This window comes from Dicentrarchus labrax, unplaced genomic scaffold (assembly GCF_905237075.1).
Source record: "Dicentrarchus labrax unplaced genomic scaffold, dlabrax2021, whole genome shotgun sequence".
In the NCBI taxonomy this organism is placed as follows: Eukaryota; Metazoa; Chordata; class Actinopteri; family Moronidae; genus Dicentrarchus; species Dicentrarchus labrax.
In genome coordinates, this window is record NW_026136702.1 from 335,375 (window position 1) to 362,333 (window position 26,959).

Consider the following 26,959-nt stretch of genomic DNA (forward strand, 5'->3'; position numbering starts at 1 on the left):
TGCAAAACACACACACACACACACACACACAGAGTCAGCCCAGCTCACCGGTGTGTGAACAGTCCGACCTTTGTCAGCTCGATAACTTTATGGTCAGTGACTCCTATACAGTGAAGCGGTCCCCCTTCCCAGCCCTAAAGGTGTGTTTGCTAGTATCACTGGACTCTGATCTAAAGGTCCGCCATTCATCAAACTGTTTTATCAGAGTACAGGCAAAACAAACACACAGGACCCTGCAGTGGCACCATGTGAGGACCGACATCTGCTCCCAGAGACTCTTTATGGGTACAGTGTGCGCTGTGCATGTGTCAGACTACCGGCAGAGCTCTGCATCCATGTTTATATTATACAGTATGTGTGTGTTGGCGGCTTTCTCTGCACGAGTCTGGCTGTTGCTGCTTATTGAGTGAGTCCTAGTTACTCATTTTTATAATTGCAGATAAATGACTAATAGCAGTCTTTATTAGGTGTCATAAATCTCTTTACTGTGGCCAAAACGGTCATCTGCTTCAAAACATTTACAGAGAGGCGTTAACGTTAACACGTTATTATATAACGATATTTCAATATTACAGTAATCAAATATGGCACCATGCAAAGCTCACATATAATATGACTATGGAAATGCAATTCAATTAAAAAAAACAGGTCGTATAGCTGTATGTCTCAACATGCTGACCTGCAACATGACTCACTAATGTGGTGATCTAACTTACTTTTTATTATCAAAACAGATTCAAAAGCCAAAAATATTCAGTTTTTTACAAGACAAACTTAAACAATTTAGTACAAACAATGACATAAATCATAAGTCTCAAATATGTCCGTGCAAATGTACAAAACATAGACTGCTGGTGTGCCGGGAACAAACATTTGAAAGCTGTTCTTCCATCTATCATTAAGTGTATATTTTAGGTAGCTTCCCCGACACACCTTCCCACTGTGCCTCACTGATAACCCCAGCGCTCGCCCTCCATAAGAAACATATTTGCACTCTTTCTTTACGTGTAAAAGAAACCATTCATGCAGCCACACTTTCCCACTGTGGGATCAATACTTTTATTGATACTACATGCACACACCCACACACTGCTTCTCTTCCTCAGGTGGTCCAGGTCTGCTACCTGGGTCTGTCCCTTATTGGTTCACAACCTCAGCCTGTGACAGAGACATCACTGTCTCACTCTGATAACATGGAGCCGCTTAATGTTTAGCCCAAGATCCACACACACACACACACACACACACACACACACACAGGGAAGCAGTAGGATTACAAAGGTACAGAGACCCATATGCTGCCCACGGATGGAGGCGAGACAGAGAACGCGAGGTAGCAATGACCGAGGTGAGAATTATTACAGTTTATTAATGTTTGTTGTGTTTAATGACTGTAGGACATCACACACTTTGAGGTGTAATGGAGTATTTGTTGTCACTGCATCCTAATCTCAGTTGAAGTTGGTTGAGTGATGGATTCAGTGCTGCTGTGAGATTTGTTGGCTCTTTTATTTTGAGGAGAAAATCATTAAATGACGGTCAGTGAGTTGATTTAGCTTCAACTAACGTCACTCTTTTCAAGTGTAGAGTGAAAACCTGTTGATTGTGAGATTGTCCAAGTCTTTAGTTTGTCAAGCTGAGCTGTTAATCCACATTAGAGCCTTTACACTGTGTGTCCTGTGGAGGAGGGTTGACACAGAACTGCATTAGAGGGATTATAATGTGGAGGAGAATATCTAGGGGGAAAAAAGTCTTCAAAAAATAAATATTATTACCTGGAAAAATTGTTTGAAATTGTAAATAATTATAAAATGACTATTTATTTAAAGAAAATGTCCTTTTATACATAACGTTTTTTAAATAAATTTGCAAATCTGTCATTTTTTGGCTGTTTATTTAATAGATTAAACTGTTAAACTGAAGTTTAATACTGTTAGTACAGTTACAGTGTATCCTGTGTTTGTTTAATTTGAAGATAGTGAAAAATAATGCTAAAAACACAGTTTTCTTTATAGAGTTTGGTACAATTTCACCCATTTAAAAGCAATTAAAAGGAAAAGATTAATTCTTTAGACTGGAGAATTTAATGATCAACAGTGTCAATAATACAACTCTAAGTAAGAAAGATATTGAAAACATTACCCCCTTTATCCAAATCATTTCTATAACAAACTGCATCTCATTATTACAGTAATTATTCTCTCTTAAGCGCCCGTTTTAATCACAATGCTTCGCTTCATTTGTAGTCGGTGGAAGGAACAATTCATAATCCCAGTGTAAACAAACCTGTGGTCCAAAGCACGGGCCTGCTCGCTGCTATCACTCCAAAATAACTGACAGGTTTTTAATGTAGGAACTAACAACAGACAACAGACTGGATCCTGTTTGAGGTTCCAGTCGGCTTTACACAAAGAGACCAACAGAGTACTTTTATACTTTATTTCAGAGCCTGTACATTTACACTTTTACTCGAGTAAAGAAGTTGAATCAGTAGTTCTACTTTTACGTCAGTCCTTTTTAAAGAATGTGTGTACTTTTGCCACCTCTGCCTTCATGTGCAACAGTTTTTATCTCCGATTAAATATGGTGATAAATATATTGATAGGGCAACACAGTTCTGTACTTCCTGACGTAGTCGCTGATTTTACTTTAACTTAAGTGTGTTTTAACTGAAAGAAATAGTTCCACACTTTGGGAGATGTGCTGATTTGCATAGTAAATAAAAAAAAATTTAGTGATGGATTCTCTCCTTGAAATCAAGCATTTAAGTGTTTTTCTTAATAAATCAGACACTGATGGTGCATCGCTGTATTGTACCTCACAGCATGTTTGATTTTCAAGCAGTCACACGTTTGTTTTTGTGTTTCACTTTGGCCACGTTTAGATATCCTATAAAACTCTCCAAACGGGCCAGAATCGTACAGTAATGATGTTTCTCTGTGACAGGGACTGGGGTTGAGGATGAAGCCCCAGCAGAGCCACGTGGGAGCCTCTTGGGTCGCCCTCTCTCGGCTGTAGTTCGTCTCTACGTGTACGCGCTGCACGGCTGCCTCTGTGAGGTGGCCTTCACCGCTGTGTGGGACTGGTGCAGCACCCAGGACAAGAGGCTGGCAGGGCACAGCAGCCTGTGGGCGCTGCCTATGTACGCCACTGCAATCTACCTCATTGAGAGGCTGAGAGGCCGGCTGCTGGCTCATCATCTCCCACTGCCAGTGCGTCTGGTGGCCTACACCGGGTTCATCTACCTATGGGAGTTCAGCTGGGGGGCGGGGCTGAGGCTGCTGGGGGCCTGTCCCTGGGACTACTCCGGGTTCAGGTACAACCTGGGAGGACTGGTGACGCTGGAGTACGCTGTGCCCTGGGCTGTGGCAGCATTTATAGCAGAGCAGCATGTGATCAGGAACACTCTGAGGATCAGACTGAACTGAATCTGGAATCATGTGCTTCCAAAGGCAACTACAGAGCATTTATGGACATTTTTGTTTAGGAACAACACCAGTGTGAGTTTTTGACTTCATAAAGTTGCTGCACCCTCCTTATCTCATTTCTACCTTTGAGCTCTCAGTTTGGTAGCTTAATGCAACTGACAGCTTTAAATTCATCGTTTGCTTTCTTCTCTCTGGTGTCTGTTGTAAATGTGTAGCTGCAGCCAGCAACCTGTTAGCTTAGCTTAGCATAAAGACTGGAAACGGGGTGAAACAGCTAGCCTAGCTCTGTCCACCTACCAGCTGTAGCTGTCAGGCTGTTTGCCCCTCTATCCACTCTTTATGCTAAGATAAGACAACCGGCCTCTGACTGTTGTCTCATGTTTACTGTAAAGACACGAGAGTGGTATTAATCTTCTCATCTAACTCTAACAAAGTTTGTTTTTTTACAAAATGTTGTACTGTTCCTTCAAGAGGTTTAAATTTGATGGAATTCATTAAATAACAGACATTTAGTAAAACGACGTATTGCAGCAGAAATGTGTCACTGTAACCTTTAAACTTCACTGACGCTGAAAACAAAAAGGGTTGTTTGATTAAATCATAAATGTACTGTAACACAAAGGTGCACATTATTCCTACATTCTTTATAACAGACCTTAAAACTAAACCAAAAAGCATCCCAGCGTCTACAGAAACACAGGAAATCCCTGCAATATATTATAATATTAAAGCTGGCTGTGAAGAAACTGCAGCCACGCCACAGTCTGTGGGAAAATACATGTAAGCAGTGTTAAGTCATGCCCCGTCGGTTCTGGGATTCTACCGTCACAATTACATTGTGTTGATCAAATAACAATCTGGCGAGAGGAACTTGGCATCCAGTGTTTGAATATCATCAACTGCTTGTTAACTTGTTGAAGCCTGCATTGAATGCGTGGACTGTGGTGTATTGACATTTTTAGGGGGTTGATAACAGTGGTAGTCATTTTCCTGCTCAACTTCCAGAGAAAATGAGTTTTAAGGCGGTTGGATTATGGGAAGCTTTGTGACGCAGTTCCTGTGTGAAAGCCTCATTTCATTGTTTTCAAGGGGAATCCAACCATAATAATAATAATAATCATATAGAAATAGCCAACCTTTTTCCTGATTGTCTTGTTTGTTTATGTAGGTTATAAAGAGCAGTGGTTCCCAACCTGGGGCTCAGCACCCCCACTTAGGGTCGCCCATGCTTCACAGGGGGGTCGCAAGGTCTTCTTGATTTTACTCAGTAAGCCTATATCTTAAGATTTCGTTACTAAATGAAATTGTTATATCATTTCTGAAAGAGCAGCCTTTTAAGTATGTATGATTGTTAAAAAGATACCATTAAAATGACATAATGCTGACAAAATGTTAAAAAAAGTTCCTAAAAATATCAGAAGAATTAATCCAAATCTCTGGTTTTACACAAACTTCCTGCAGTTACTGTTTGGGATCATTGTACAGTTCATCAGCTGTTATGTACTGTTACTGTTATGCATTGAATATAAGATGAAATATGCATAAAATATGTCATTCAGTCAGTTTACTCAATGATAGAAAAGGAAGGGAAATGTTGGGAACCACTCATATAGAGACATTCAATTGAGACTATTTTATTATAAGTTAAAAACTCCTAAATGATCACGACTCACAATTTAATCTCAGATATTTATTTGTTTGATTCCTCTCATGAGTAAAGCTACAGGAGCTCCCTGATAGCTCACCTGTAGTGTACCAAGGCTGATTCCTTGCTGCAGCAGCACAGTGTTCAGATCTGACCTGTGGCTCTTTGCTGTGTGTCCCCCCCCCCTCTCTCCATCCATATCCATATCCTATCCACTGTACTTCATTGCCAGTATGGTGTGAAATAGGTCTTAAATTGCATTAATAATGGTCCTGAAAAGGTCTTAAAGTCCTACATTTAACCTGTGCAAACCTGCAACCTCCCCACATATAAAGAATACTGTATATTTAGTTTGTGTGTGTGTGTGTGTGTGACGTTCAGGGTCTCTTCCGCTCAGGGTTTTGGACCACAAACAGGGCAACAGTCCCCTCATCTCTCTGCCACTGGTAGCTACAGAAGAAGAAGAAGTTGTGTTAGAATTTTTTTGAATGGCCGAGTCAAAGAACCTCCTGAAAATCTGTTGATATCGGTTGATATTTAAACAATATAAATAAGATTAAAGAACAAAAAGTATCAGTGCTTTCAGATATAATAATATAAAATGAACTTTGTGTAATAATTTAATAATTAATTAAATTAATCATTAAATCTGAACACGTTTTTACCTAGTAATTGAAACAGTTTGTCATTAATTGTTAATATTGACTCACTGGGTGTGTTCGGGGATGAGTAAACTGTCTCCTGCAGCAAGACTGAACTCCTGTTGATTCATAGTGACTGTTGAAGAGCCCTCCTGAGAGACAGAGAGAGAATGGGATGATGAGAAGAAGACAGTTTGGTTGTTGCAGCACGCTACAGCAGGAACTGAACATTTAGAGAACGTACCATCTGCCAAATCCACACGTCGCTTTGGCGTACTGACGTCTCCGTACGGCCCGGTCCAAACACCATCGCCTGTCATCATAAGACGGAGAATTATTGCATTTCTTCCATATCCATATGTTAATTTAAAAAAATATCAGTCATGCATAATTCCTATACTATAGGTTCCATAAAAACTGTAAAAGTCAGTAAAACCACATTTTATATTCAATATTCCCATTTTCAATTGTTAACTGCAATAAAAACCTCAGGAGGAGAGTTTGATCTCTGCAGTTGCTGGTCAGGTGGCTGAAAAAATATCTCAAAGGGAATGAGAATCATCGATCTACAGTCTCTGTGTTCTGATTTCACAAGATCACTAGTAACAGCACAGAATGATGATACAAAGCACTGTATCTACTTACTTCACTGACTTTTTGACATGTTTCCAGCTAAACTTTAGGTTGTAGTTTGAAAGTTGACACTAGACTTTGCAAGTGTTCATTCGCGGTGGGTATTTAAAATGTTTCCCTGCTGCTCAATAGATCCTCCTAAATGTTACACACTGGACCTTTAACAGCTCTTAATACTGCAAGAAGAACACGATTCCTTGTACCTCGGTCTCAAACTGAACTCCGAACATGTCGATGGGCCCGCCACCGGCCAGGGCCGCCCTCTTTTTGTCCAGCCAGTCTTTGAAGGAGAAGGGGGACATCACGTTCATGGTGTTCATCTGGAACGGAGGCTCCCTGAAGACTTCATCTGTTCATCCAAACACATTTAAGTTAAAAAACTGACGATGAGCGATTAGGTTTTAGATGAAACACGAGAGACTCACTGGGATCAGGTTTTCCTGTTTTGCACTGCTTCGATGACATGAACCTGCAAATAAAGACAACCAACAACAACAAACTGGGTTAAACCAACCTGATGGACACTGATTGTGAACGTGTGGAACAACAGTGAAGGTCTTACCCTTTGATTATTGGCACCAGTTGGGTTCCGAGGTCCTGGCAGTAAAACCATCTCTCAAACAGCGTGTTGGTGGTGTTGTCCACGTAGTACCTGAAAGCACCAACACACGCTGGCGTCAGTGCTGCTTGGAACGTCTGTTTGTTACCTTCTCTCTGAATCCTACCGTTTATTTGGACATCTGGGATACAAATAGGAAGTCTTTCTCTTCCCAGAGTCATTTCTGCCAGCAGTGTTTTAAGACCAGTTAGGCAGTGCTCACAAGCTTTCACATAACTCTTAATGATTTCACACAATCATCACATAGAAAACAAGGTTTGTGGTTAAGATTTCATATCAAAGTTCGCTGCAAAGTACTTGAACATTGTGGCCCTCCTCCTATGAGATGATAAAGCCAGCTGTGGCCCCGAGCCAATGTGAGTTTGAGTCCCCCGCTCTAAAGTTTAGATTCTGCTGTCACTGTAATGTTAGTTTTCTTATCTGTCCTGCATCCTCTGATATAATTAAGAAGAAGGGATGAGGGGGAAGAGGAGATAAAAGGAGAGATAACCTCAGACAGTCAGTCTCAGTCAGCAGCCGTCTCCTCTCCACCACCAGTCCCACAGTGTCGGCCTGTCTCTGGGGGGAGTGCGGGATCCGAGCCGGCAGCAGGAACATCTACAGACGTGGAGGAAATCCCCCGTTTATTTTAACCCACTGACAGTGAATCAATGTGCAGGAATGATTGATTATAACTGAGCTCACCTCTCCCTCCTTGATGTGCACGTCCTTGTGTTTGCCATTTTCAATCACCTTCAGACACATGTCCCCCTTCAGCTGGTAGAACAACTGTTTGAGAGAGTGGAAGAAGAGAGAAAAAATATTATTAAATTAAAGGGAAACTGCACTGATTTTATACACGACAGACTGTGTACATGTAGAGGACTGCTACAGTTTAAATATTGTCTTTATGACAGTGCTCAAGTATCACTATTGAGTAAGAGCTTGTCACCTGACCGTTGTTTATAGTTTGGTAGGGGCGGATCTGTTCTCAGGGGGGCCAGAGGGTGGCATCGAGACTTTAAGGGGTGGTATAGAAGTATATATATGCTTATTTTGCTACAGAACAAGCCCCCAAATGAAGATATTTGAACTAAAATACATTAGAAATATGTAAAGGTGCCGTTAGAAATCAGTAAATTGTTTTATTTCTTACATTTTTCCAAATAAAACTTTAAAATAAAACCAATCACTAAAATGTGGTCATAACAGATCATTAAATTAATGTTATTTCTACAAATTAATGTTGGCTGGGCGTTTCCCAGGTTTATCCACTGCCGCCCCTCGAGGTCCGTCGCTGTGCTTTGGTACTGTGAATGCAAACAGGACCTAGAAAAATCAAATCGTGGCAGCCGGCCAAAATAATTTAACCAACTATTGCAACATTGTGCTGGAGTTTGCCCTTTTTTAGTGGGAGAGAGTTTCTTTGACACAGTCATTATGCTGGGAACTGAAACTTTAAATCCAAGTTTGCACTTTAATACATTTATTGGAAGTGGAAGTCAGACTTTATGCAGACGGATCTCTTACCTCCTCCCCTTCCTCAATATGATAATCCTTCCTGGTGTTTGGACCTCCAACAAACATGATGATCAACTGGGAAAAGTGCCTGAGAGACAGAGGAATGATAGTGTGCTCCCAGGAACTCAAACACTCTTTACTGACAGGTTCAACTGTAATTACACACAGATTCCCAACAATGTGGCTGATATCCGAGTACTTACATGAGTTTGTTGCACACCGGTGGCAGAAAAGCATTCTGGTTCTCTGTGATCCATTTTTCCACGTTCACCAGCACAGTCGTGTTGCTCATTGTTTCAAACGGACGTGGTTTGTCGCTGCAGTGTGAAGTCTCTCCGCTGGTCAGAGCAGCTCAAACAGTCTGACTGATACTGAAAGTCCAAAATGCAGAAGTGGGGGAGGAGTTCCTGTTGGTGACATAATAAGTAACATATAGTGCCGTCCTGCAGTGACTCTGTAGACTTACTGAAGTCACACTGAGGACAGCAGCTTGAGGTTTCTCCCGAGGGTAAAATGTCTGATTGATGCATGTTGTAAAGTTTGAAGACATTTTTCTTTTTCAATAAAATTGTGGGAGAAAGTGAAAATTGTGTCTCTTTTGTTTAATTCATTAAAAATTGAAGGAAACTTGTTCCAGTTCGACTATAATGTTTGTTTAGAGGGTAAATGTGAGACGTATGAGTCACTGTTCTTCCTCCTCATATAAATAAGTATTTTGTTCATTTTTATGACTCATTATTAATGTTTGATGTGTTATTTTGTTTTTAAAAGCAGCATAAAGGGAACTTTATCTAAATTTAATTGTTGTCAATAACGAATGAACCAACTCACATCTGCATTATTTTATTATTCTTTATTTTAAAATGTATTTCCATTTTTATTAAATGTAACTGTAATCTGATTACAACCTTTTGTGTGTATCCTGATAATATTACTCTATTACATGTAATCTGTTACCCCCCAAATCTGCCCGTACACACATTAAACAACTACATTACAGTTATATTAGTTCTTGTCATGTTTGTCATCAATATTTAAAACAATATAAAACTATTTGTACTGAATCCTGGTGATTTATTTTATTTTTTATTGATTTATTTTATTTTAGTTTATGCACACACTGCTATGTATTATGTTTGTTTGTTTGTTTTTGTTTGTTTTCCCTGTGTGTTATGTTTTTAATACCTTTAATACCTTTAATAATATCTCTGATTGTTGTATTCTGTCCACCTCATATGTCGCTTTTAATTGTATTTTTTATTGCTACTGGGGTTTATTTTTGTAAAGAACTTTGCAAACACAAATAAAGTTATTATATTATTATTATTATTATTATTATTATCATTATTACTATTATATTATATTACTATTATTATATTATTTTATTATTACTATATTATTATATTATTATTATGATGTTATTATTATTATTATATTATTATTTTATTATTATATATTATTTTATTATTGTTATTTTATTATTACTATCATTATTATTATTATTATTTTATTATTGTTATATTATTATTATTATTATCATTATTATTATTATATTATTATTATTATTATTATTATTATATTTTTATTATTATTATATTATTATTATTATTATATTATTATTATTATATTATTATTATTATTATGATTATATGTTCTCACTGAGGAGTTAATCTGAGGTGTAGTCCCCCCCACTGTCCACTAGGTGGCGCTGTTGGTGAGAGCAGATAACAGCTGTTCTTCAGAGAGCCTGAAGGTCAATCTGAGTCTTCCCGCCAAATGAGGAGTGTCCTGGTTTCCATTGTTGACACCAACAGAGGATTTTCATTGGTCTGATTACAGAGATTCATCATCGGAGACCTTTAATCAATTTAATGTTATTGTTCAATTATATTATTATTAATAATATAATGATTATAACTTCAGATAATAACTGAGGAATTATTATATATATATATATAATTATATTCTTAAGTGAGTTTCTATCTACTTTAAGGGTTTCTGTTGATATTTAAACAATATAAATAAGATTAAAGAACAAAAAGTGTCAGTGCTTTCAGATATAATATAAAATTAACTTTGTGTAATAAGTTAAAAATTAATTAAATTAATCATTAAAAAAGCAACATTAGTTAATAATTTTATGTTTCAAATATTGTTTACTAGAGAATTGTAATTACAAATAAACACATTTTTAATGTTTTAACTGCATTAAAAATATATTGTAATAACTCTGTGAACCAACTTTAAACATAAAACCATGTTCAGTAATATAAAAGGCATTATAGTGTTTACTGTATTAAATGAGTTTATAACAGAGTCAGGAGTACGTAGAATATAAATCATTTTAATGTGTGTAGAAAATACAGAACTTAATTAAACTTAATTAAATATTTAAAAATAGTTTGAGGAAGAAATAATAACTCATTAAAATATTAAGTTATTAAGATAAATTAAAATAAACTCAAATGTTCTCAATATTTTAATTTATAATCTCAAAATAATAATTTAGCATTTTTAAAAAGAGAAACTTAAAAAAATTATTACTTAATATAATTAAAATAATAATTAACTTTCAGAATATGTTGAGAATGTTTCTCATTATAATGTCTAATAATAATAATTCATATAATATGTTTTTCTATCACATTTGTCCGGTTCCAGCCCGGTTCCAGAGCCCGGTTCCAGAGCCCGGGTCCAGAGCCCGGTTCCAGAGCCCGGTTCCAGCCCGGTTCCAGAGCCCGGGTCCAGAGCCCGGGTCCAGAGCCCGGTTCCAGAGCCCAGGTCCAGAGCCCGGTTCCAGCCCGGTTCCAGAGCCCGGGTCCAGAGCCCGGTTGCAGCCCGGTTCCAGAGCCCGGGTCCAGAGCCCGGTTCCAGCCCGGTTCCAGAGCCCGGGTCCAGAGCCCAGGGTCCAGAGCCCGGTTCCAGAGCCCGGGTCCAGAGCCCGGTTCCAGCCCGGTTCCAGAGCCAGGTTCCAGGTTCCAGAGCCCGGGTCCCGGGTCCAGAGCCCGGTTGCAGCCCGGTTCCAGAGCCCGGTTCCAGAGCCCGGTTCCAGCCCAGGTCCAGAGCCCGGTTGCAGCCCGGTTCTGGCTCCGCAGCGCTCGGGGCTCGGATCACGTGGTCCGCGGTGTCACCGGAGGGGGCGGGGCCTGTGGGTTGCCTCAGCGTGCTGCGTGCTGACGTCGTCCGGACTAAACGCCGTTTCAGACTTTGTAGTTTTGAAGGTTTAAAAAGGCCCAACGGCGAATAAACGCGGGTCGAAGCTGCGGGACACACCGAACTCAGTAGATATGAACTGTCCTTCGCGGTTACGAGCCGATCCGAGCCGATCCGAGCCGTGATAAGAAGTGATTCCGGTTCAAGTGGGAAGGTTTGAACCCCAGAAAGTGACCATTGTTGTAACGGGGTCGAGGCTGCGATCATCTCCACTTTCCCCCCCTCCCTCCTCTCTGTTCGGGGCTTCTTCTCCTCCTGTTCGCGGGCTCGCTGCACACAGAAAACAGCGCGAGCTTCTTGTAAGAGTGTCATGAAAGAAATGTCCAGGTGAGTCCGCGCGGTTTCCCTCCGCCGCCGCTTTCTGTCGTTAAATAGTCCCGAAGAATAGGCTAACAGCTAACGTTAGCCCAACTGTCACAACAACCGACCGCAGGCCTGCAGCACCGCTAGCTGCACCAGGCTAGCAGGCTAGGTTAGCACCCCCCCCTCCTGTGTTTGTTGTTATTGTGTAAATTCGCCTTACGGAGGCCCGCGGGTTGCTCCCGGTGTTTATTGTACGGGACACCGACTGTTGGGGGGGGTAAAAGCGAGGTATTCTTCCGTAGCAGCAGGCTAACGGCGAGCTAACGGCGAGCTAATGTTGCTAAATTAGCCTATTTCTTCCAACCTGTTTGTAGCTTCTCGGCTAGTTTTATTCTGCTGTTAATCCTGTGCGTGTGCGTGTGCGTGTGTGTGCGTGTGTAACTTATCAACAACTTTACCAGGTCTTCCTGAATATGATGAAATGTTTGTGTAAGAGCTGTTTTAGGGATTAAAATGAGGATTTAGTGTCAATATAATGAGGAACTTTCTCATTGTGTTGATTTATTGTGTTTAAAATAATTAAAATAATTAAATGTTCTGACTGTTTGTCTCAATAATGACGTGTTATATTAGAATAATGAGACTTTAAAGGTTTTGATTTACACCTGCTGTTGTTATTGAGGTTGATGTCTTTAAATTGCTGTCAGATGATGAAGCGAGTGAACAGAGACTCAGCAAACACATTTGTGTCTTTTTGGCTTTAACGTGGTGACGAACTGTACGTTTACATCTTGTTCACTGTCCAAAGAGCCCGTTCACATTTATTAAAACATATATACAAATAATCTCTATAAGGAATCTATAAAAATGCTCATTTTGTTCAGTTTGTGCGTCACACATTATAAGTTGGACCAGGATTGACCTCCAAACTATCTGTGATGTTACAAAGATCCTTTTAAAAATCAACTTCTACTAGACCAGAATGATAATCACAATTATTTTGATCAACATTGAGATTTAAACTTCAGACGATCTCACACACACACGAGAGACTTTGAGTAACCCTGACTTAAGAAATACTCGTAGTAACGTGAAGTGTTACTTGTTCCCCTCGCAGCACCATGCCTGGTGGGCAGCAGCAGCCTCAGAAACATTATGGCATCACCTCTGCCATCAGCCTCGCACCCCCGCGAGAAATAGACCACCAGTACACCAAGAAGCTCTGCGATGCTATGAAACCTTTCGGGGTGTTTGAAGACGAAGAGGAATTGAACCACAGGTGAGGAAGCAGCAGGTGTAACTTTACAATCGATCACTGTTGGGCGTCGTGTCATCGCAGCGACTCTTCCAGAGGATGCACACAGACACATGAACAGCTGTGTGTATGTGTGTGTGTATATATATATATATATATATATATATATATATATATATATATATATATATATATATACACACTGCAGCAGGTCTTCTTAACAACACGTACATATATACAGCAGCTGAAGTCTTGGTGATGTGTGGAGTCTGTGTGTATAAAGTGGATTGTGAATGAACTTCTGTCTCCTTTCAGACTTGCAGTTCTTGGGAAGTTGAATAACTTTGTTAAGGAATGGATCGCAGAGATCAGTGAGTTAAAGGTGAGTTCTCTGCTTTATTACTAAAGCTTTGTATTGTTGTGTAATAAAGAGAAAATCCTGACTTCCCTGCGTTTGTTTCCCCCCCCACAGAACCTTCCACCATCAGCTATAAGCTGTGTTGGAGGCAAGATATTTACATTTGGTTCATACCGACTTGGAGTGCACACAAAAGGTATGTCTGTGTTCATATTGTGGTCATTGCTCTTACTTTAATGGCAGCACCTGTACTGCTGTGTGATTGGTTGTATTACGTTCAGATCAGAGGTGACGGGACATTATTGCCACACAGCACTCGACACTGTCTAAGCAGGCACGTTTCATTGTTTCTGAAAAGCTGAGTTCACTCTGACCACACTAAAGCACGAGGCTGGCATTGTCATATTCCTCTGCTGTTCAGTGTTTTTGTAAAGACTAGTTTTGGGGTCTGAAAGCGAGGTTAAACACTGGCTTACTATAGACTGGAGGCACCTGTGTGAGTGTGGCCAGAGTACCTCCTTTTAAAAGGTTAGAAACAGAAATATACATTAGCTTGCTGTGTATTTGTTTGTAGTTGCTGTCAGTTATATAACCTCTGATCAATGCTCAGTGCTTTGTTGATAACAGTCCATTGCACTTATTAATAAATGTGTGACTGCCGCGTTATTTTCCGGTAAATCAGTTGAACTTCCTCATATTACATTTGAACTGCGAAAGAGCAAAACACATAAAAAAGCAGTAAGTTTCAGTTTACAGCGAGTTGAAGCATTTAGTAAACAGAAAAGGTCACATTCCTTCAGTTCCTGCTAAATACTGCTGGAGATAAAGACATCAGGTGTTTATGTGGATACACGATGATTAACAGGACAAATAAATGATCAGCTGATGATGGGAAGCTTATATTATTGTAAATTAAATGAAGATAATTAAATTACAGCTGATTAATAATAATTTATTTAGACTTCTTATGCAACACAATTGATTGGCTTTTACAAAACATAAAGTTTAATGAACTTTATTAGAAAAAATAAACACATGAGGAATCAGACCTGTTAATCAGAGCTCCTTTCTCACTACATCTTACCCTTGCTTACCCTCAAGAGAGCAGAAACTACTTCTTATTAACTCCTTTTTAAAATACAAAATTATCTGTTGTCGTATCGGTTGGACTGTCCAGAGCAGCCGTTCTCAGTCGGACAGTCACAGAAAACACCATTCAGAAGTTGCTGCCCTTCACTTCAGCTGATGGTTTATCAGATGAAGTCTCTTTCGCTTTTAACGCAGCGACTTTGTTCAGTGTACTTATCAGATTGTTATTGTAGTCGGCAACCTTTTAACCTGCTGGTCAACACAGATTACAGTTGCTGTTTCTTTCAGGAGCTGATATTGATGCCTTATGTGTGGCCCCACGCCACGTAGAGAGAACTGACTTTTTCCAGTCTTTCTTTGAGAAATTGAAACAGCACGAAGAGATCAAAGACCTGAGGGTAAGTGTCTGTGGCTTCTACAACACAGGGTTGTATAATGAGAGCTGTAGTGGCTTAATGCTACTCACAAAAAGAACATCAATATATATATTTCTATAATATATTAGAGTTCACAGAGCGGTTTCATCCCTGAGCTAAAAAAAATCAGCCTGTTCAAGAGCATCAGACGGCTTACATCACTGCTCCTGGGGGAGAACAGCCTCTAGAAGAGTTCACTGTACTGGCAATGCAGAACGACAGCTAACATCGTTATAGATCGCTGGATTACATCTGCATGGATGAGCTCACTTTAGCTGAATAGGTAGAGGAGTAAGAGTGAGTAATAATGCTGTAACTGTGAGCTGTGAGCAGAAGAGCAGCGCACCCAGGAGCTATGGCCTTTTTTTTTAGGTCTTCTAGTAAACAGTGTTAATTTCCCAGGGTGTATATTAACACCAGTACACATGATGAAACTACTGTGTACATCCCCTGTAGTGTAATTATCAAATCAGCTGCTGTTTGTTGAAGCTTTTACTGGCGATAAAATAAATAAAATAAAGGAATTCTTATATCCAAAAGTGCATAGTGTTTGTTTTTCAGTTCACTTTTACTGTGTTTCTAATAATTTAATTAAATCTTGAAGCTCTGGTCTTCAAACAGAAAGTTTCCAAACCTTGTAGTCTGCTTTCTGTTAGCGTTACTTTAGCGTCTGAGAGCTCTGCGTTCTTGCCTTTATGATTTTCCTTTCGTGTTCACTCGGTGTTCATGTCAGTCAACCATGTGACTCTACCTCGTCTCAGATTTGTTGGTGATATTATTTTCTCTTGGTGTTTTTTCAAGGCTGTTGAGGACGCTTTTGTACCAGTGATAAAGTTCAAATTTGATGGAATAGAGGTAAGTGACTACATTTAGGGGTATTACATAACTAAATACGAACTCTTATAGCCGTGAAAAGGATCGTGGTTTTGAGTTCCAGTTTGGACTCAAACAAAAATGGATCCAGATTAAAACCGGTGTTCTCAGGCCGGGTTAAGAACAGGTTGGTGGTCCGGTTTGTAGCTCTGATCCAGGAAAACTTCTACTGCAGCTTGCAGCCATTAAACAGGCTTCGGGCAATTGAGCAACGCCAAAACACGTCTATTAAAAGTGTTTGTTTTTGCCTCTGACCGGCTCCGATTCTTAGGAGTGTGTCTGACAACATTGTGGGAAGAATTCCTGCAAAGAAATGAAACGTTTTCTGGACCATTTCACTTTAACTGGTCTGTAAAGGAGGGGAGGAGTCTCGTTCAGCACCCACAGGACCACCACCCGTCTCCAAAGCTTTGCAGCCTCGCAGCAGCCGGTTCACCCTCCAACCTGTTGTTCTCTCTCTCTCTCTCTCTCTCTCTCTCTCTCTCTCTCTCTCTCTCTCTCTCTCTCTCTCTCTCTCTCTCTCTCTCTCTCTCTCTCTCTCTCCCCTTTATTAGGGATGTATGATAATTATCAGTGCAGATAAATTATTGGCTGATATTGGGAAATTTATGTTATTGTTATATATTTTGAGTTCTTTGGCAGAACGATTGATAGGCTGTTGACCTGGTCAGTGGCAGAAATGCTTTTAATGGGTGTATTTTAACATTGCGCACAAGGCTGCAGCGCTCTCACTCAATACTGGACCAGAGTCACAACTTGTCTCCTTTAGTAGCTTTGACACAAAAACATGAGAAATTAAAGTTTAAAAAAAAATACCAAAGTTGCCCTTTAATTTAACCCAATTTATAACCAAAGACGCCCTTTTGTTGTGCCTAGTGTTTTTCTAACTGCTGTCCCTTCATGTGTTTGACTCTGAGACTCACAGAATCACCAAGTTGCTGAACGGGACGGTCAGTTATTGAAGATGAGATTTTATTCTCTGCTCAATCACTCACTTTGTTATCTGTCTGTCTCTGTCGGAGTAGATTGATCTGCTTTTTGCCAGACTCGCCTTACAGTCCATTCCAGACAACCTGGACCTGAGGGGAGACTCCATCCTGAGGAACTTGGACATTCGGTGTATCCGCAGCCTTAATGGTACACTGCACGGCTTCTGTTGGGTTGAAAACATACAGTAGGGGAGTTGATAATGACTCGAGGCCTGATGCTGTTTTCTGTGGTAACATTTAATAAGTAGCAGCGAGTTGTGGCAGATATATGGAAGTTTCTGAAAGTCAAACGTTCTCCGTCTGGGATTAAACTTCAGCTATAAGAGCGTAATACTTCACTCAGCTTCTGATGTTGGTTTGTTCTGACAGGCTGTCGAGTGACTGATGAAATTTTGTACCTGGTGCCAAACAAAGAGAACTTCAGGCTGACATTGAGAGCCATCAAACTGTGGGCAAAACGTAAGTGAACTCAGGAGTTCCCACAATGAAAGAGCTAATGTAACAACTGTGTGTGTAACATTAAAGCTGTTTACCTCCTCCAGTGGATACCTGACAGACCGTCAGTGTGCTCCTCTTTCAGCTAACTGCAGTATCTTCTCTCTCTGCTCGTATTGTGTCCTCTGCCTGCAGGTCGTGGGATCTACTCCAACATGCTGGGCTTTCTGGGTGGAGTGTCGTGGGCCATGCTGGTGGCCCGGACCTGTCAGCTCTACCCTAACGCTGTGGCTGCCACGCTGGTCCACAAGTTCTTCTTGGTGTTCTCCAAATGGTGAGAATTGGAGCTCCTGCTGTTTGTAACTTGCCCTGCTCCACTTGGTGGCAGTATTACACAGCTTTGTGCCAGTGTCAGTCGTGTTTTCACACATTGTGCTGTCTGTGTCGTTTCCACTCTGCAGGGAGTGGCCAAATCCGGTGCTATTGAAACAGCCTGAGGACAGTAATCTGAATTTACCTGTGTGGGATCCTAGAGTGAGTATGACACCAGAGTTTTATCTCCACATGTTTGTAATCGTTTGCCTCCGTTTTGTATGTGCAGACGCAGGAAACACTGTCTGGACAGAGTTAATAAAAGTTTGTTGGTGTTTTTTTGTTTTGTTTTTTAAAGTTAGCTCAACAGTTGATAGCATAGGTAGATTTTTTTTTTTCTCCTCCTTTTTCATTGTCTCCTCATTCCTCTGTCCTCATGTGACCCGGAAATTGATCGGGTCCCCTATATGAGTTCCCAAGCCCTTAACTCTGCTCGGAGGAGGCTTCCCAGAGCACCTTGGAGCAAGGAAGACTTCCTACGTGGACGTCTTTTTATCAGTAATAATGCATTAGCAGCTGAACAGCACAACAGATCTGACATTTGTGTTTAAATCCAACACTGCCGTCAAAACCCTGTGTGGACAGATCAGTAACAGATATACAGTGCAGTGAATATTTGCTCTTTGTTTTTTTCACCTGGCCAGGGCTTTGATATATTTTGTTTATTACTGTTTTTTATAATCTATATATAACATTTATCTCTCTCAAACTAATCAGTCTATAGCCTTTAAAAATGAGAACATCCTAGCTGTTGTAATTGCTGTGTCATGTTTGTAGTGTCCCTTCAGCAATAAACACATTTTAATTATCTATTGGTGTCGTTTCCGTTCAGTCACAGTACGGCCAACAATCACCATGCATTTTACATTTACAGTGTTTAGGCTCCTTTTTAATCACCTCTTTACAGCGATACATGATCATCATAATGTAGACGGTGTCAAATGATTGCATGGTAAAGGCTTTGCTGCTGGCAGGAATTCCTTAAAGGTCCAATGTGGAACGTTTAGGGGGAACTAGAACTAGATTATAATATTCAGAGGTATGTTTTTATCTCTCTTTTATGGAGTCAGCCATGTTTCTCACCACTGGAAGGCTGAGCTCTAACAAGTGGTTGCAAATCTACAACTTCACCACTAGATGCCACTAAATCCTACACACTGGTGCTTTTTAAAAGTTGTGTGTCTTCAAAATACAGTTTGTATTTTCACCACAAAATAGCTCTTGGTGGTAAGAGGGCATTCTCACATGGTACCCCCTTTTTAATACTGGTGGCTGGTGTAGAAGAGATTATTAACCAAGACTGTGCAGTATACTTTCAGTTTTTGTTATGCATGTGATATTAATGTGCACATTTAATATTTTAAATTGTGTTTTGTCACGTTGGTGATCAAAATGAAATGGCTAAAATGAAAGCGACATTAAGTCCCTGAATTATTGAGGTTGCAGCTGAGCAGCAGCCTTCGTCTGTAACTGACTCATCACTTCACATGATGTTTGAGAGGGAAGCACGTCACGCTCCCTCCTCGCATCAGTTGAGGAACAAATGCAAATGAGGGAAACGTGAATGTTGTGAAGTGAATTGGGATGTACCTGTGGGATGTGCGGCCTTGGTTTTATGATGTTCTTTCGGTGTGTGTGTGGGCGGGAAGTTGCCCTACTCGTTCGGTTTGGTGGGTGGAGTGCGATGTTGCTGAAGGCTCTCATATCTGCAGGTGAAAGCAATCAATCCCTGTGATGTGTTTCTTTTGTATTTACTTATATATTTTTTTAGGTCAACCCATCTGACAGATACCACCTGATGCCCATCATCACACCTGCGTATCCCCAGCAGAACTCCACGTACAACGTCTCCACATCAACGCGCACCATCATGAGCGAGGAGTTCAAATACGGTACTGCACGCTGCACGACTGAAACATTTACTGCGTTCACCTTCTTTAAATCTCTTGTTCATCAGCATCACTTGAGTTAATGGGATGTAGTAACTAGTTTCCACCTTCTACATTACTTAAAATGTCCCTGTGAATGTGAAGTAGTTTGAGCTCTGATGTGTCTCTGTCCCTCGCTGTGAACAGGCCTCAGCGTCACAGATGAGATTCTTCAGGGAAAAGCAGAATGGTCCAAACTCTTTGAGCCACCCAACTTTTTCCAGAAGTACAAGTAGGTGTTGCTTTTGTCAGATTTACGGGTCTGCATGTGCCCTTGTTTAATTAGGATAAGAGTTCTTTAACAAACAGGTTGACAGGCTTCAGGCTATCTGTAAAACCGGATGATGCAAGGTTTGTTTTTTTCGGGGGGGGGTTTCCGACCAACTTGTTTTCACTTTTTGGGTTTGGGCAGATTTGACTCATCCTAACTGTGGTCAATAGTTTGGTTGACTCATTTTGTTTATGAAAGTGTCCTCCCACACACTTTGTGTTGCAGGCATTACATCGTCCTGACTGCCAGCGCATCCACAGAAGAAAACCATCTAGAATGGTGAGTGTTGACAGACTTCCCTGTATGGTGAGAGCTTATAAAACCAGCCTCGCCTGTTTAAGTAAAGTAAGTCTGTATATTTCAGTCAACTGGTTCCCCTTTTCAGTTTTTAGTGTGAGTTGAGGAAGCTGTACTGCAGTACTGTGAAAATAACTTATCTTACCGCCACCTCTGTGAACTCATTCTGCTGATTTTTCCCTCAGGATCGGTCTGGTGGAGTCAAAGATCCGTGTCCTGGTGGGAAACCTTGAGAGGAATGAGTACATCACCCTGGCTCATGTCAACCCCCAGTCCTTCCCGGGGTCCAAAGAGAACCGCAACGAGTGAGTCCACCTCTATCCATACATACAGTCAGCTAATCAGAGCTCTGAGAGTGCTGTATGTGTGTGCATTTCTGCCCCACTGGCTTCCTCTTGCGTCACAACCATGTTTAACACAGCATGAAATGAACACGAGCTAACTGATAGTTTCTGGAACAGGAACGACTTTGTGTCCATGTGGTTCATCGGGATCATCTTCAAGAAAGTGGAGAACGCGGAGAGCGTGAACATCGACCTGACGTACGACATCCAGTCCTTCACAGACACCGGTAGGTCTCGCCGTATTCCTGACTGTCGGTGTCAGACATTCGCTAAACTGCACAATGCAAGTGGGACAATAACTCATTTTAAATACCTGCAGTAAATTCTAGTGCTCAGGGATTATTTCTGCAGTTTTTCTTTGTTGATCATAATAAAAGAAATCGAATTAATCCACAGGGTTTTTCTAAATTAATATAGTTTTGGCTAACTGTTCCAATATGTATGAGACACATACATACATACAAACAAGTATTTTTGAAATAAGTAAATTGAAATATACTCCTAGCTTGTATGTATGTTCGAGTGGAGGTTTGACATTAACAGTGTTCCCACGCTTCCTGGAAAATCTGGACATTTAGAGACTAGTTTTCCAGTAATGGAAACACCAGGAAACTAATTAAAATGATTAAATATCCTGGAAATAATCTATGTTGTCCTGGAAAATGTTTATTGTATTTTAGCCCCTCACGCAGATCACCTACATAAACCTATAGGTGCATATTTAGTTTGAAACTGTGCAGTTGTTTAGCTGCACAGTGTGGCACTTCAAAGTGGGTTAACCGGACGTAAAGTGGAACGGAAAAAAAACGTTTTAAACGCTGCCTTTTTAATTTCGGCTGACGTTTCACAGACATTAACCCGACACGTTGTTCTCTGCAGTGTACAGACAAGCCAACAACATCAACATGCTGAAGGAGGGGATGAAGATTGAAGCAACACACGTGAAGAAGAAACAGCTCCACCAGTACCTTCCTCCTGAACTGGTACAGAAGAAGAAGAGGGTGAGATGTCTTCCTGTGCAACAAAATGTAGTATGAAGATTTTTCCTCCTCGTCTGTCTGTTTATGTTCCTCCTTTCTTCCTTCGTGCAGAGCATAGCCGAGTTGAACCGGAGCTCTAACGGTGGGAGCTCTAAGCGGATCTCTCTGGACAGCAGCCACCTGGACAGCTCCAGAGACACCGACTCAGGGACTCCCTTCAGCTCCCCGACCGGCAAACCACTCAAACCTACGTCGGACACAGACGACGGGTATGTTAAACCTCTGCAGCTCATTTTTTTCTGTTTCTACCTGATTTATTTGAGTGTTGTGATTGATAACAGACGTCCTGTCTGTACTGTATTCTTACTATTTACAACAACCAGGCTTTCATCTACAATATGAAGCTGACTGGATGTTTTCTGTCTCCTCTGTATTTTGCAGCGTCAGCCCTCCCAAGCAGCTTTTTGTGGAGAGCCCCTCAGCACCCAGCGCCGCTCCCAGCGCCGCTCCCAGTGCTGCTCCCGGTGCCGCTCCCAGTGCTGCTCCCGGTGCCGCTCCCAGTGCGTTGCCCAGTGCCGCTCCCAGTGCGGTGCCCAGTGCGGTGCCCAGTGCGGCGCCCAGCGCGGTGCCCAGCACGGCGCCCAGCACGGCAACTGCTGCTCAAGACCAGGGCATGTCCATCCCTGTTATTGGCTCAAGTGAGTCATTTTTAGTGGTCGACTGATGTGTATTTGGAGAGCTTTTTCCTTTCTGAGATGAGAGGATGTTTGATATATATTAATTGCACAAAGAGACATACAGCAAAATTTTTCAGTCTATGGAACAATGTTAATGAATTAAAGTCGTGTTGATATTGGAAATGTTAACAGGATGTCAGGATACATCTAATTCCTCCTCCTCCTTCTGCAGAGCCTTCAGTTAAAGCGAAGCCTCCCTCACCGCCAGCCAGTAGCTCCATCGCCACCGTGCTGAGCACGGACGTGCTGCCCAACGCCGCCAGCAGCCCCAGAGAGGAGCCCAACGGCCTGGAGGACTCCGTCAACGGAGCTCCGGCCAAGAGACCGCGCTCGCCCACAGAAGAGGAGCTGGCCAAGCGGCACAAAGACACAGAGGTAAGGAGGCTGTTCTCAGCTCAGAGTTACGGTAAGTATTTCAATTTAATGTCAGATTGAATGAAACTGAGCGGTGACCCTGTCCTGTTTCTTCTGCAGGTGGTGTCCAGTGACGACTCTGCTTTTAAAGAGCCATATCCACCATCCTCTGAATCCCACACACACGGAGAAGGAGCCAATATTGTAGGTGTTATTTACTCAGTGTCTATTCACTGTAAAACCAGAGGAAACATAATGTTCACATTTTGTCTCTGTTCACCATTAGACCCCCCATTCTGGATCAAAGGCTAAGCCCATTCCAACCATTGATACCTCAAGAACACAGGTAACGTCTTAAACCAGCGGCTCTGTTTTAATCCGCGTTTGGTTTCTGAAATATTTGGTTGTTTAACACACAAATAAAACATAAAAATAGATTTTCTGGTTTGGTTTTAAAACAGAAAAACTCGAAAAAAAACCTGTTTGTTTGTTTTTAATTTTTCTGATTTGGTTTTGAAAGAACGAACCATAAACCATTTTTAATGTGTGTTTGGTAATTATAATTATATTATGTGTCTGTGTGCTTTTGTTCTGGTTCAGTTATTAAATGGTGCTGATTTGATGTCATTGTTTCCCGCCTCAGAGACTTCCCAGCATGGAGCTGCCAGACGCCTCCTCGCCTCTCCCAGCCAGCAACAGTTGTCGCGTTGTAAAAAATTCCATTAAACTGGCCCTCAACCGCCACAAGTGAGCTTCAGCTGTTGCCGAGCACCCTCACAACATTTCAAACTCTCTGCTGTTTGATTCTAATGTTTGAACCTTTATTGTAGCATCACACCTCCCAAGCCCCCAGTGTTTGAGGGCACCCTCGCCACTGACGCTGCTCCTGCCGGTGAAGAGAAGGGCATGTCCATTCCTGTCATTGGCTCAAGTGAGTGTCTGATTGTAGTCAGAAATCAGGTCTGTACAGTGTGTTCAGCTGAAGGTGCAGCAAGATGAAAACTAGACAAAAGATGGATAATAAGTATCAACTTATTGTTAAAACCGTATCTGCCCCCCAACACCGTGGCACCAGGAGTCAGTCAGTCAGTCGCCGGTTAGAGGAGATTTTAAGCGCAGACACACACCACGTTTCCTTTTTAAAGGACAAAATAGACGAGTAAACAGCGTTGCACAGGCAACACACACTGAAGACATTCAAGCAGACTATTTATGTTTATGTCCTGATACATGTGTGGAGGGGACATTTAAATATACCGAGGTAAAGGACTGAATGGGGGGCCCCCATTAGTGGTCCTCTGTGGTATCATATGGTGCTTTTAAAGACCTGCTGACTGAGCTACTGGAGGACTATACCTGTATAAGTGTGCACATATGGGTAGGGGTGTATATAGAGAGGGGTATATGTACGACAATAACCTGTCACCCCTAGAAAAGAGACGTGGGTCTCCGTGGGTCCTCCTGCTCATGGAACTGTGCCGACAGTAAGATGTATTTTTCTCACTGAACGCCGTTTGTGTGTCTCTACAGAACACGTGGCATCCAAACACGCGGTGCCCCCCGTCGGCAGCTCCATCCCCACGCTAGTGAGCCGAGGAGCTGACCCGCTGAACGGAGCCGCCACCAAGAGACCCCTCTCCCCCTCTCAGGAGGAGCAGGCCAAGAGGCTGAAAGAAACAGAGAAGGCCAGAATCCACATAGCCTGAGCCACGCGACTGTAGACCGGACTCACACACACACACAGAGGTGGGGCTTTACAGTTAAGTCGAACACCGAGAAGATGACTTCACACGGGGACAGGGAATGCGTTCAGGTCTCGAGTGTGAAGCAGCAGGACGGGACACCTCAAACCTCAAATCTTCAGAGATTCTAGATTTGCCAGCGGATAGGTGATTTGGTCAAAGCAGATGTTGTCAGCTCCCTCCGTCACGCTCGCAGCCAGAGGGCATTTAACACGCCAGTCACGGAGATATCTGACATGAGAACTAAAGCGACAGTTTTTTTTACTCGTCTTTCTCCCTCGGTGTTTAAAAATGTGCACAGTGCAGACAGAAAACGTGCTGTTCTTTTTCATTTTCCGTTTTTTTTCCAGTTAACGTGTTTTAAAAACAGCCCAGAATACCGACGCTCGCTGCGCACACTTCCCGTGTATGCCAGTTTTTCTTTTCTTTTCTTTTTCTCCCCAAACAGAAAAACCTGTACAGTAAATGTTGATGTACATAACTTTTTTGTCTTAAAAAAAAAAAAAAAAGCAAAAGATCACTGTTAAAGTCTTTTGATCATTATATTGTAGTTTTATCTAAAAATGGAAAAAAAAAAAAGTTTAAAAAATTGTAATTCTTTTTTGTTTTGTTTTTTCTCTATTGCTTGTCCCAAAAAGAAGTTTGTCTCCAGCCCTGGATATTTTTTGTAAACACTGTATAGGTTTGGATACAGTTGCAGGGAGGCTTTATTGAGGGGTTTGCTCGGATCTGACAACCACGACTCTTTGGACCACCACGACCGCCCAGAACCGGACTCCAGGTTAGTATCGGACTGCAGGCGATCATAGACGTCCGGTGACATCAGTGCCTCTCAGGTGCCGGTAAGAGCATTAAAAAAAAAAAAAAAAAAACCATCATTAACAACAGGAAACTGCGTTTTCTGGATGTGATGTAATGAAGCTTCTCTCTCGGAAGGATTTTAGCACCGAACATCGGAACAACGTTTCATATCAGAGCTGATCCTCCCTGTTCAGTGTCGCTTCACTGTCACCGCCTTGTTGTTCCTCTTGGATTAAAAGAAAAAAGGTTGAGTTCTTTCTGTTTGTCCTGGTGTGTTTAAGGTCGACACGAGAAAGACAGTTCAGACGGTCACAACAGAGTGTTTGGATATCAGTTGTGTGTACCTGTGGTCCATCAGGAGGGCTAAACAACTAAACAACAACAACAACAACAACCTAATATATCTGGGCTGCTGTTTGACCCCCCCCCTCCACCAGTTCACCACGATCGGTCCTGGTTGCGCTTGTGTCCATGAGTTTGTGGAGCTCAGTGAAGAAATGGTTCGAAGCTTTTTTTGCGTGCGTGCATTTGTCTGTGTGTGTTGTGTGTGTGTGTGTGTGTGTGTGTGTGTGTGTGCTTCATGGCTGACTGTGTGTGCGTGCATGCGTTGGATGGTTGTTTGTGTGTCGGGGAGAGACAGACTTCCCTTCGTTAGGGTGTTAACGCTCTGCGCCTCCTGTGGAGGTTCTTAAATAAAGCATCTCCTGGGGCCACTGGTGGGGCGGGGGGGGGGGTCAGGAGACAACTTGTTTTGTTAATTTTTTTCTGCCTTGGGCCCCAACCCTCCATCTTTATGGTCTGAAGCTGGTTTGAGTTCAGCAGCACAGAAGATACATGTACACAACGAAAGTATAAAGTGATGCTGACGCGGCGCCCTCTTCTCCGGAGAGTTGGGACGCAGGTGTCCCCCGGTGTCGGTTTCCCTCAACTTTAATGTACAGAGAACAGTTTTTTCAAAAGGCATATTCTTCATTATCGGGGGTTTTCTTATCACTTTATTTATATTTGCATATTTGTACCATGTGATCTTTTTTTTTTTTTAATAGCATTCATAGCAGGTAATTCTCTTTTGAATGGAAATCTGCGCCGCTCTGTTTCAGACAACTCATGTTTTGCTGTTTGGAAACATTTAACAAAACAGGTCATTTAGATGTTTGTTTCTAAAATGTATTGAAAGGGTATTTTTGTATGTGTTTATCACTTCCTTTAAATGAATCTGTACACCCATTAAACCCCTAAAAACTACGCCTGTGTCTGTGTTCTTGTTGCATTTATTTTCACATTTGTTGGTAGTGAAGGACGTCACCACACACACACACACACACACACACACACACACACACACACACACTTTGTTTACCTGAAATGTCATTAGATGTAAATAAAGTACATCTCGCTCGTCAGAATCCACTAATGACCTTTAAAGAGCATCTACGTAAAAGTTTCTGACGTCGACAATTAACCACTAGATGGCGCAATAGAGCACCAGCATCTCAGACCAAAACAAAAGGTCCACCCGACTCCTTCAGGGGTAAAACTGTCATTTAACCTCATAAACACACTTTGTTCAAACTTTACAGAAACACAATAAATGGTGTTAGTTTATCCTCTATATAAAGACATGTTGCTACACTGAGAATAAACACTGGAAATGTTTGTTTATTTATTGAACCTTTAATAATTCTGTGCAAGTGGAATTTAAACTTTCCTTCAGTGGAAATGTCTGCGCTCACTGT

The 26,959-nt window shown here is 41.5% G+C and overlaps 3 protein-coding genes across 5 annotated transcripts; 2 read left to right on the top strand and 1 right to left on the bottom strand.

The window, feature by feature from the left end:
- The first annotated feature begins 247 nt into the window (after positions 1-247).
- LOC127371717 (transmembrane protein 229B-like) lies at positions 248-3,949 on the top strand. Its single transcript, XM_051414701.1, has 3 exons — positions 248-406; positions 1,107-1,348; positions 2,947-3,949. Exons 2-3 carry the CDS (start codon positions 1,207-1,209, stop codon positions 3,426-3,428), a joined length of 624 nt encoding a protein of 207 aa, XP_051270661.1. The 5' UTR covers positions 248-406; positions 1,107-1,206; the 3' UTR covers positions 3,429-3,949.
- Positions 3,950-5,103: 1,154 nt separating this feature from the next.
- haao (3-hydroxyanthranilate 3,4-dioxygenase) lies at positions 5,104-8,849 on the bottom strand. The gene is made up of 10 exons (XM_051414688.1): positions 8,670-8,849; positions 8,476-8,554; positions 7,651-7,734; positions 7,457-7,563; positions 6,910-6,999; positions 6,773-6,816; positions 6,551-6,696; positions 5,959-6,027; positions 5,784-5,866; positions 5,104-5,523 (listed from the first exon to the last, which is right to left on the bottom strand). The coding sequence occupies exons 1-10, from the start codon at positions 8,756-8,758 to the stop codon at positions 5,451-5,453; spliced, it is 864 nt and encodes a 287-aa protein (XP_051270648.1). The 5' UTR covers positions 8,759-8,849; the 3' UTR covers positions 5,104-5,450.
- A 2,741-nt stretch (positions 8,850-11,590) lies between these two features.
- On the top strand, positions 11,591-26,468 carry papolg (poly(A) polymerase gamma). Of its 3 annotated transcripts, XM_051414637.1 has the most exons (24): positions 11,595-12,006; positions 13,100-13,261; positions 13,553-13,619; positions 13,710-13,791; positions 14,973-15,082; positions 15,902-15,955; positions 16,999-17,110; positions 17,332-17,421; positions 17,593-17,731; positions 17,859-17,931; positions 19,541-19,661; positions 19,845-19,929; positions 20,194-20,247; positions 20,451-20,570; positions 20,727-20,836; positions 21,489-21,610; positions 21,701-21,858; positions 22,031-22,287; positions 22,499-22,701; positions 22,801-22,884; positions 22,967-23,026; positions 23,324-23,427; positions 23,511-23,611; positions 24,211-26,468. In XM_051414637.1, the coding sequence occupies exons 1-24, from the start codon at positions 11,990-11,992 to the stop codon at positions 24,384-24,386; spliced, it is 2,661 nt and encodes an 886-aa protein (XP_051270597.1). In that variant the 5' UTR covers positions 11,595-11,989; the 3' UTR covers positions 24,387-26,468. The 3 variants fall into 3 exon arrangements, with proteins under 3 accessions (XP_051270614.1, XP_051270606.1, XP_051270597.1); XM_051414646.1 differs by lacking the exons at positions 23,511-23,611; positions 24,211-26,468 and having other exon boundaries at positions 11,594-12,006; positions 23,324-23,431; XM_051414654.1 differs by lacking the exons at positions 17,859-17,931; positions 19,541-19,661; positions 19,845-19,929; ... (10 more) ...; positions 23,511-23,611; positions 24,211-26,468 and having other exon boundaries at positions 11,591-12,006; positions 17,593-17,735.
- The last annotated feature ends 491 nt before the right edge of the window (positions 26,469-26,959 follow it).